We start from the raw sequence: 10,096 nt of genomic DNA on the forward strand, positions 1-10,096 counted from the left end.
CATAGCTCATGAATGATATTGGTGTTGCAGGAAAATCCCTTTGGCCTTGGAGAACTCCTCCTCTTTTGCACCTACCCATAGGACAAGCACAAATTCCCATGGTAGCACTCCTTCTTCAGGCTTTCTGGGCCCCCCTGCCACCTTGCCCCAGACTCCTTATAGCCAATCCTACGAGGGCAAGTCCGTGCTCTCCTATGGGACCACCTTAAATGCCCGCAGCTCCCCACAGGGCGGGGCTGAGCACCCGGCCTACGGCATTACGCAGGCCCGACAAGTGTCTTCGTCGCCGCAGATGCCTTCAGCCCACTCGTCCTCATCCTCTTCTTCTTCAGCTCCTTCCCTAGCCTCAGGCCGGGCGCTTAAGTCCCGTTCCTCCAGCAGCAGCACTACCAAGTCATCATCGTCCTTCAGGCCCAAGGAGATCTCCTCTGGCTCCTCCACACCTGTCATCCCCAACTCCACTGGCGGGGGCAGCATTGGAGCCAATAGTAACAGTAGCAGCACTAGCTTAGGCTTGGGGAAGAAGAGGAAGAACAGCTCTATTCTTTCTTCATCCCATGGCCCCTCTGAATCATCCTCTTCTAATGCCAACTACTCTTCCTCCTCCTCCTCTTTCAAGAAGAACTGTGCAAATGTCGGCAGCTCAGGGAGCACCTACCACCATGGCTCATTAGGTCCTTCATCCTCATCGTCATTGTCCTCCTCCCACAGCGGAGTCCACAGCGTGGGGCTTAACTGTGGCCCCACTGTGCGGACCAACTCACTTAGCCTCAAGGCCGAGCCTTCTGGAGGTTCAGCTGGCGGCTCCTCAGGGCCGCCAGCACGAGGTCCTCCCTCGGGCAGCCCTGCAGAGTCCATCAAGCGCATGAGCGTGATGATGAACAGCAGTGACTCCACCCTTTCACTGGGGCCCTTTGTCCACCACCAGTCCTCATCCGACCACCACACCAGCTTCAGCCATCACTCCTCAGACGGGCGCCTGGAGGGCAAGAAGCGCAAAAGTTCTCCTGCCTCCAGCAGCATTAATAGTGGAGGCGGGGTAGGGGGGCTCGGAGGAGGAGGAGGCGGGGGACCAGGACCAGGACCAGGTAGACCCAAAGTGGCCAAGTCACCTGCCATCAACAACATCCATGGGAAGCATGGGCGGAGCATTCCAGGGACACCAGGGCTACCAAACAACTCCCATTTACATCAGGTGAGCTTTGTACCAATCGGGATGCATTTTAATAACAGTGGAGAGTTACCAAAAAATGTGTAGGTAAATGTGTGTAGTATTTACTAATACAACTGATCGACTCGTTTAAAAGAAGATTAATTTGTGAAAATCCCGTAGTAGTTCAATTCATTTATCAACGAGTTAATCGCCGGGACGTCATGGGAGTGTTGGATTATGTAGCAGTGACCTCTGGCGCATTCTGATGTCACCTTGTCTGGTTCCTCAGGATGGGCATTTTTCAGTGTTTAAGCACTTCATCAACAAATTGATGAATCCAAAAAACAGGAAATGTATTGATTAATATAAAAGATGATTAGTTTCAGGCAGAAATATGTGAATATGAACACCTGCAGAAATTTTGACCTGTCGTCGTAGGAAAAGCTCAGGTGTTACTAAGAACATAAGCAATGGCTCTGTTCTGTTCAAGTGTTTCAGTAATCCGTGACAGTGAACCAGAATTCATAAGACCAGGACCCTGAAACTGAAGCAGTTAGTGGAATTCAACTGTCATTAATATTATTGTTTACACCTGGGATTTTTCCACTGTGAAGTGTCAGGTGTATGTGTCAGTTAAATGATTGAATATATCGAGGGGAACAGTATTGTAAAATTATAACATCCTTCATAAAAAGGGAAAGTTGAATTGACCAACTCGTATGACCATTACTGTATGAGAACAGAGAAAACTACAACTCCCACACTTACTACTTACTTACATTACTGTTCTTCCATATTCATAAAATTCACCAAAACTCTCTCCTGAATTCACTTTTGTTAAGCTGTCGGCTCTGTTGTCTTTTCTGTCGACTCACCTCTTCAGTGAAATTTTAAGTGAGGTTTTCTCACTTTTGTGGTTGTGGTTTTTCCACCCAGGTTCGCTATAAGAGGGGAAATTCATCAGGAATTATAGCTTTTACATGGAATACAGCGTGTCAGCTGAGTGAACTGAAGAAGCTGATGGACCTAAACTTTCCACTGTTAGAGCTTCACATGTTTACCCTAAAGCAATCTGGCTTGATGGCAAACAAAACACATTTTGAAGTCCGATTTCTTTTATTGAATGAGGTCAAGGGTTTTTTTAATCAGTACAAAATGGTGAAGTAACACCGTTGCAACTCTTTGTTTTCACTTAAAATGTGTTACTTTAACTGATTGATAGCAGTTAATATTTTAGCACAGAACGAGTCTACGGACAGATTACTGAACAACTCTTTTTTTTCTCTCTCTTTCCCAGCCAAAGGCTCGTCCCTGACAGCGGTGTCCGGCTTCTGTGTATGGAACCGGCAGGCGGACGGGGAATAGTCCGGAGCAGTCCGCATACTGCTCTGGGCTGCACGAGGCCTTCTAAAATCAAACCCACATTACTCTCAGCTTCCCACAATCCTCAGGGTGGAGATGATCTGGACTGCCCAGTGAAGTCAATGTGGTCCTTACTATTTCTCCCAAAGCCATGTGTGCGTGCGTGTGTGTGTCAGTGCGTGTGTGCTTGCGCGTGCATGTGTGTGTGTGTGTGTGTAAATGGGGGGTGGGTGGCACTGTATAGGAATAGCATGGAGTACCAGGGGTCCAGTGAGCGAGCCAGGGACCCCCCATGCAAGTGTTGTCCCAGTATTCTGAGAGGTCTTCCTGTCTGGTTGGAATAATAGCAACAGCCATGGGTCCCTTGAGCTGCGGTTCAAAGCTCATTGGGTTCAGGTTAAGGGCTGCCGCGACAAGCCGTCACGACGCTGAGCAACTGGGGAGACAACAAGCCGATCTCTTCCGTGTTTGTTAGAATGAGTGCGTGAGTGTGCGTGCGTGCACAAGTATTTTTCTCATGTCAGATTCTGCTGGACTACTGGAATTTCCAACTTAATTACACCCAGCGCCTGATCTCAGAAGCCTTGGAAGGAGAGCAGGAGGAGCAGCAAACTGTTACTTGCAACACCTTAAACAACACACAATCACCTTGTTGTTTCACTTTCCATTAGTCTGACTCTCTGGCGACATGTCGAGTAACCTCGGGTTACACGCCATAGCCTGAGAGGAGCCCGTAGGGACGATCTGGTCAATTCTTTTATTATCCAGATTAATTATGCAAGTGTTACCTTTTCATGATTTCTTATGAGCTTTTTACACTGAACTACAAAGAGTCTTTGTAGACGTGGTGGAGACAGTTATGCTTTCAAATGTGAAAAGGATGCCTGATGTGCCCATTCGATTGAATCTTTTGTCAGAGAGATAGCTTGCTCTTGAGGACACCTGTTAATTTTCTGAATCTTTTCATTGTGCAAAATGATCGCCACAGTAGACCTTCCCCCAACTGTGAACAGCACTAAATAACTACTTTCTTCACAGGCACTGCTTAGTTGTCCACAAAGCTAGCCAAAAGCTGCTATCAGCTTTGCCAACTACTTTCTCTTTTTAAACTAAAAGGTGGGCTGTCTTGCTCATGAAGCGGTGATGGTGCATTGCCTGTGTGGATATGAAGAAAATCTGTGCAAACCGTATTGTTATTGCCACAACTTACCTACTTTTTACCCATACAGCTGTGTGAAATCCACAGCTGCCGTGGGCAGATGTGAATTGTAATGTTTATTTTTCCTACATAGGAAATCAGGTATGGTACGTCTTAACTGGAGCAAACTTTATGCACGTCACCTGTCTTCTGTGGGTTTGATTGTCCCTCCAAAGTGTAACCACTACCCGAGCTCTGGGTGTTAAAGTTTCAATGCCTCGCCGTAACACTACGACAGCGTGTGTCAGGAGATTTGTCACAGTAGAACGGATAGCCAGGCTTTATACTCTATTCCTTTGTCAAAATGGAGTCTTAAATCAGGCAATAGTTGCCCATTTGTTGGGATATTTGCTTCTTTTGAGTAGTCTCGAGTGGGTTTTATGGTGCGAGATTCATAGAGATGGCTTCAGGGGACATATTCAAACTTTTGGCAACACCTGTTGATTTATGGAACCTCCACTGATGTCAGATAGGGTGGAAAAGTAGGGGGGACATTTAAAAAAAAAAAGAATCTTAATTTAGCTTTTTTCTTGTAGCCTATGTATCAAACAAGTATTGAAGTATCCCTATTTGAGAATACATATTTTGTTAAGAAATTGTACATAGTGAAATATGTATTTTTGCACAGGCATTTTTCGTACACGCTGAATTTTTGGTACAATTTTCAAAAAAAAAAATTCATTATTTATTTAGTAAAAAAAAAAAAAAAAAAAGATGAAAAGTTAGAGTGGTTCACTGCCAAGTCTATATAATGCAATACGCCTATACGTAGAAGCTGAAGCATCTCGTGAATCATGTACTGAGAACCTTTAAGGAACAAAGATGAAGTGTTGCCACTGTAGCATGTGTCTGTCTGACAGAGGATACCTTTATTCACTTTTCAAGGTCTCAATCACACGTGCTTTTACAAGACATTTTACGTTGCCTATGAATCAACACGACTACAACAACAAAACTTACCGTATGACCCAATTAGCCTGTGATTTTGAACTGTCCTGCAGGCTTGAAGCCATTGTCTGACAGTTTCCATGGACTCTTCAGTCATACACTTTTAGACCTTAAACACATCATGATTGAAACTCTTTTATGAAAGGCAGAAGGGACGTAAGCAATCACTGCAAGGAAGAGGAACACTTCAAACAGTCCAACTGCTTGCATTATCGTTGCCAAACACGTAATTTGAATCACAGCTTTTAAAGTAGTTTGCAGCTTTTAAAAGAAATATCAAATTAAGAAAGTGCCTGAATTTGTTTCACCCTGACTGTTTGAGGACAGTATTCTTTAGGTTGTTTTACCTTACTTGAATGTTCGAAGTGTTTAGGAGTTAGCTTTTAAATCTGCCTATGAACCCTAAATGTGGTATAACCTGAGCATGTCAGCTGCCCATTATGAAACACTTCTAGTATTGTGTTTTTTTCTTTGGGGAGGGGTCAGGTTTATCCAAGTTTTCCAGACAAGACGTTGAGATTTTCTGTTGGCCTCAGCCTGTGTGGCTTAAGCCCCCTCTGGTTTACTGGGATTTGTACGTAAAAACCTTCAATCAAGTGTTTTGTTTACCCTCAAACTCAACTGACATCTTGGCTTTGTTTCCCAGAAGATGGAAACACTGCAAGGATGTTTTTTTTATTAGCACCATAGACTTGGAATGTGAAAGTGAGAGAGAATACAGCTCGTGTTTGGGAGGAAAAAATAAATCCACCATTCATACTATGTAAAAGCGTGTATAGATTTTTTGTATACATTATCAAAATCATTTTCAGCTGGACTTATGTATTGGCTGCTATGTAATTCATGGACAAAACATAGGTTAGAATTAATATTTAAAGAAAAAAGATTGTATAGTATATTTGTTTTGTAACAAGTTTCTGTAAATAAAATAATTTATACTGCTATTTATATGAAATGATGTCTCTGTCTCTTTCCTAATGTAAAACAAATAAACAGCCCTGAGAAATGTAATTCCAACAGTTAAACAAATTTTATTATATACACAATATAAGAGTCACTTTGTCAGACAAACTACAGGTTTGGATATACCAATCAGAAGGAGTGAGTCCCCCTTTGCTGTAATGAGAAAATATGGCCTCCGTGGTTACATGTTGATAACTCTTGACAACTTCTGGACTCTGTTGAGCAGCAAGTCACCCTTCTTTATGGTTTCCTGGTACTGCCAGTTTTTGCTATCAGGTCTGGAAAGAAGAACAGGAAGAGATTTAGAGGTCTGCCAATAGTTACTGAGGTATTTCTGAGGCATTAAGGTTTGAAGAATAGTAACATTACCTATTGGTTTCCACAATCTCATTCACTTTGTCAATTTTACAGTGGAGACGGCCAGCAGCTATGAATCGGGACAGTTCCCTGAGGAAAGGGGAGAGATTTGGTTCAGTTAGCTAGAACAGAAATCAGCGACAGCATGACGCTTCCCTGAAATGTTAACCTCAGCATGGTGTGGAAAAAAAGGGAATACCTACACTTAAAGGAATAGCTCAACATTTTGGCAGATGCACTTATATCATTTCTTGCCAAAAGTTAGATGAGATGATTGATAACACTCATGTCTGCAGGGTGAATGTCAAGCTACAGCCAGCAGCTGGTTAGCTTAGCATGAAGAATGGTAACAGTTTGAACAGGCCTGGCTCTGTTTAAAGGTGACAAAATAAATAAATAAAATGATATATATCTTTTGCTTCATCTCTACAAAAACAACATGTTGCAGTTGTACAGTGGGGTGGGCTTGACTAGTTTTCCACCAGTGGCATAACACTCTCTCTCGTTGATGACAGGAACCACTGCACAAGCCGGCCAGTGGCAGTAGCTTCTTATTTTGCAAAAATGAGAGAAGTATCAATCCTCTCATCTAACTATTTAATTTCCCAAAATGTTAAAATATTCCTTTAACATTGCCAGGAAACTTTAATTAAACGCTATTTCGTGGTGGAACAATGCGAACGGCCACTTATGGACAAAAGACCACATACGTAAAGCTTAGTGGGAACAGGATTCAGGTCATTTGGGCCTGTAACTCTAGATCTGTGCTAAACCCAGTGCTTGAAAAGGATGAAAAAATGCTGATCCATTTTGCATCTAAAAATGTAAAACTGAACTTATCTGACAGAAGTGAGCACTCCAACACCACCCTGCTCTAAAATCCAGAGGAAAACACTAGAGAGAACTACCTCGAGGATTTGTACGGTCACACTAAGGCTCAACTGGAGTACAAGATTAATTTGTTTTATGTCACCAGAGGACGTGGCATATGAACATGGTGTACAGGCACTCACTGGTCGATGAACTCCGTGCTGACACCAAAGGCCTCAGCCATGTAGCCCAGCGTGAGGGAGCGGTAGGACTCTAGCAGCTGGCTGTAGGCTTGGATCCTCATCTCCCTCACATAGTAGCGGTAGTGTGGTGCAAAGAGCCAGTCCTTCTTCATTTCCTGCTCCACCATGGCTGTGGCACAAAGACAAGAGTCATTATTGAAGCATCACTTCTGTGGCAGAACAGGCAAAATTCAGTAGCATGGAACACAAGGCCTGTGAGTAAAATCCTATTCTGGCAAAATAAATGTTGCAATACATTAAAAACAGAGGGAACTTTATGAGTTTGTTGCAATAAATGGAAAAATAACACTCTAGAAGTGACCAGATAAAGAACGTTTGTTTCTTAGTGTTTTTTAGGACAATCAAAGACGAGGCTTCCTCACCCAGAGACTGGAAGAAGACAGAGTAACGGCACTCGTACAGGGAGAAAAGATACTGGCGAACAGAAGGCAGACTGTGCAGCACCTCCAAGATCTCTGCTCCCTTTATTACCTGAAGAGGAACACATTTCATTACAGTCATAGTGCCAACTTACACACATATGTGTCCCCACCCATAACCTGGGTGAAGCTACTTCACACATCCCGTTTACATACTGTATATAGTGACGAAGCAATTAGTCGAACTCATCACCTTTTCACTGCTTACACACAAGACACGCAAGCAAACTTCCTCAACACTCTGCCGTCTACCTTTTCACGCAGGTCAGGCCTTTTAAGGGCGATCATGCAGACGTAGACCGTGTAGGTGACAAAGGTCTTGTAGTCCATGAGCTCGTAGGAGGTGAAGGTGGAGACTGTGTCGAGGAAGAGCTCAGCAGCTTGTTTGAAGTCTCGGATGGCCACGCAGTACAGGCCCTGGTAGACCTTCAGACGATTCCTCCTGTCCCAGTCTCCCCCCTCCTCGATGAGGCTGTGGAAATGGACATGCATACATAGATGAGCACTGGAAGTGCGGGTGGAAATGTTTCAGAACGAGGACATCTGAGCCGTTACCTCTTTGCTTTCTCCGAGTTGCGTGTGATGAGGTCGCTATCCATGTAGAAGAGGCCGATCCTCAGCAGATAGAAGACGATGTCTAGTCTGTGACCCAGAGCCACTGTCTTGTCGTAGGTCTTCCTGAAGGCTGTTAGGGCGCCCTCCTGTGGACATACAAGACAATGTCAATGAATCTGCTGCCATTCAAAAACACAAAAGACAAAGAGCCACTTTAGGAGGGATGTACAGCAACTAAAGAATGTAGCCATTATAGATTATCTGACATCCAAAATACTAAGAAGCTGATATTATGTGGAGTCAAGACTGCAACTGAAAGTCAACGACAGCCAGACATGCTAAAGAGTGCTTTAATTGTACTTAGGATTTGGGCTCTGATAAAACAGCAGTGTTAATGGACAAGAAAGACATCAGTGAGCAATATTTTTACATACGTAGCATTAGCATGATTAAGTGTTTGTGATGTTAACTGGCTCAATACCAATGTTAAACAAATGTGCACTGCGAAAAGTGAATTTATCAACATCTGAAGTGAGCAACTCAGTGTGTAATATTTTACATTATGAACTCGGTCCAGTGTCTAATAAAGAAAGGAACGTGCTTGTGCAAAGCAGACACATGACACGAGTTTGTCTTATAAATGAATCATGTATCTCTTTGCAGCTCTGACATTAATATGTAGTTGTAAATTGTTACTAAAGAAATAAAGCCAGCCACTTTCCACAGATTAACAGATGATTCTCTGCCAAATGGGGGAAGCACTACATATCACTCCCACCAATATGGCCATGAGGTTTGGCCTGGATTTGTAGATGGGTTTTAATGGTGTCGCGTCTTCCCTTTCCCATTCTAAGATCACTGTGATCCTTGCTTGAGTAAAGGGACAGGCAGTACAGCTGATGATAGAAGATGTATATATCTAGAGATCCGCCACAGGTATTGCAATGAATACTGCATCAAAAAGTAAAGTATGCCAAGGTGTCACACAGTGACAGATGAGGTCATTTACCACATCAGATAAAAAAAAAAAAAACCCACAAGTGACCAGTTTCACATTTCACACCTTACAGAACACTGAGCTCAAGAAAACCTCCTAGATGTTTTGTGTGCTGACTGGGGAGCAGTTACCTTGTCTCCGATTCTGATCAAATATTCAGCCTTGGCCATCATGGCGTCTCGAATCTCGCTCTCTCCCAGGCTCTTCTCGGCATCCTCCAGCACATCATCCAGGCGCTTCAGCTCCTCCTCGTTGGCCTTCTTCATTTTACTCAGCAGGTCCCCGTCCAGCTGCCACTTCAGGTCCTTGCACAGACCTTCATAATACGGCGCCATATCTGAAGCAGGGAGAAACCATGTTTGTTTACCGTGTGGATTAAGTTACATTATAACAGCTCTGAGTGTTAGCGCTAACACGTCTTACATTTACGACCCAGAAATGCTTTACATAGATTTTTCCTCAAGCATATTTCACTTCGTAACTTGCAAATTCAAGTAGAGAATAATGCTAAATAAAGAACTTCAAAATGTGATCATTTTAACTTGGTAATGTTACACAAAGTTTAGTAAACAACCCTTCATCAGATTCCTTGTAGGTTTGCTATCTGACGTTTGCTAATAAAGTTAGCCAGCATGCTAATTTCGCCGTGATAATCGTTATGTTAACGAATACGTTATTGGAATTGTCGGCATTTATGAGACAATTATCCACTCAGTAAAACAACCTGCGTGCGTACATTAAAGTCAGCACCATGTACACAATGACCATACCATTAAAGTTACAAGCCACATAGTGCCGTGATATGCTAACTCACTGTTAGCTTTGATAGCGTCCATGAGCTCTGTCTTCACTTTAGCATCCTGTCGGTGACCGTCCATAGTGAGCAGAAACTTGAGTTGTGCTATCCTCAGATCGGGGTTCTTGGGCAGACCCTCTTCCTCTAGATTCTCTAACGGCATTTTTAGTCCCAAATACAGAAGCAAACACACAAACTGAAGGCTTTCTTTGTGCAGACACTCGCCGTTACCAGCTAGTCAACGATGACTACGGAAAACACTGGACAGTATCGCT

General features: G+C 43.4%; 2 protein-coding genes across 2 annotated transcripts in view; one reads left to right on the forward strand and one right to left on the reverse strand.

Moving 5' to 3' along the window:
- LOC121619433 (ataxin-7) overlaps positions 1-5,610 on the forward strand; it is a 30,018-nt gene extending 24,408 nt beyond the window's left edge. Inside the window, exons 12-13 of the mRNA XM_041955159.1 lie at positions 31-1,195; positions 2,451-5,610. Of these exons, the coding sequence (XP_041811093.1) occupies positions 31-1,195; positions 2,451-2,468 (1,183 nt within the window). The 3' untranslated portion in view covers positions 2,469-5,610. The remainder of the gene's footprint in view (positions 1-30; positions 1,196-2,450) is intronic.
- Positions 5,611-5,676: 66 nt separating this feature from the next.
- Positions 5,677-10,096, reverse strand: psmd6 (proteasome 26S subunit, non-ATPase 6). Its single transcript, XM_041955338.1, has 8 exons — positions 9,840-10,096; positions 9,157-9,362; positions 8,029-8,174; positions 7,726-7,945; positions 7,417-7,525; positions 6,995-7,163; positions 5,994-6,071; positions 5,677-5,902 (listed from the first exon to the last, which is right to left on the reverse strand). The coding sequence occupies exons 1-8, from the start codon at positions 9,982-9,984 to the stop codon at positions 5,806-5,808; spliced, it is 1,170 nt and encodes a 389-aa protein (XP_041811272.1). The 5' UTR covers positions 9,985-10,096; the 3' UTR covers positions 5,677-5,805.

The sequence above is a fragment of the Chelmon rostratus genome, chromosome 2 (assembly GCF_017976325.1).
Source record: "Chelmon rostratus isolate fCheRos1 chromosome 2, fCheRos1.pri, whole genome shotgun sequence".
Taxonomy (NCBI): domain Eukaryota; kingdom Metazoa; phylum Chordata; class Actinopteri; order Chaetodontiformes; family Chaetodontidae; genus Chelmon; species Chelmon rostratus.

What these genes read in the sequence shown, in the direction of transcription:
- psmd6 (XM_041955338.1), bottom strand. Translation starts at nt 9,984, where the DNA reads ATGCCGTTAGAGAATCTAGAGGAAGAGGGTCTGCCCAAGAACCCCGAT. An exon ending in TGTCTTCTTCCAGTCTCTGG is followed by an intron (nt 7,164 to 7,416) that starts GTGAGGAAGCCT and finishes TTTGTGCCACAG; the next exon opens with CCATGGTGGAGCAGGAAATG. An exon ending in GAGATTGTGGAAACCAATAG is followed by an intron (nt 5,903 to 5,993) that starts GTAATGTTACTA and finishes TCTTCTTTCCAG; the next exon opens with ACCTGATAGCAAAAACTGGC.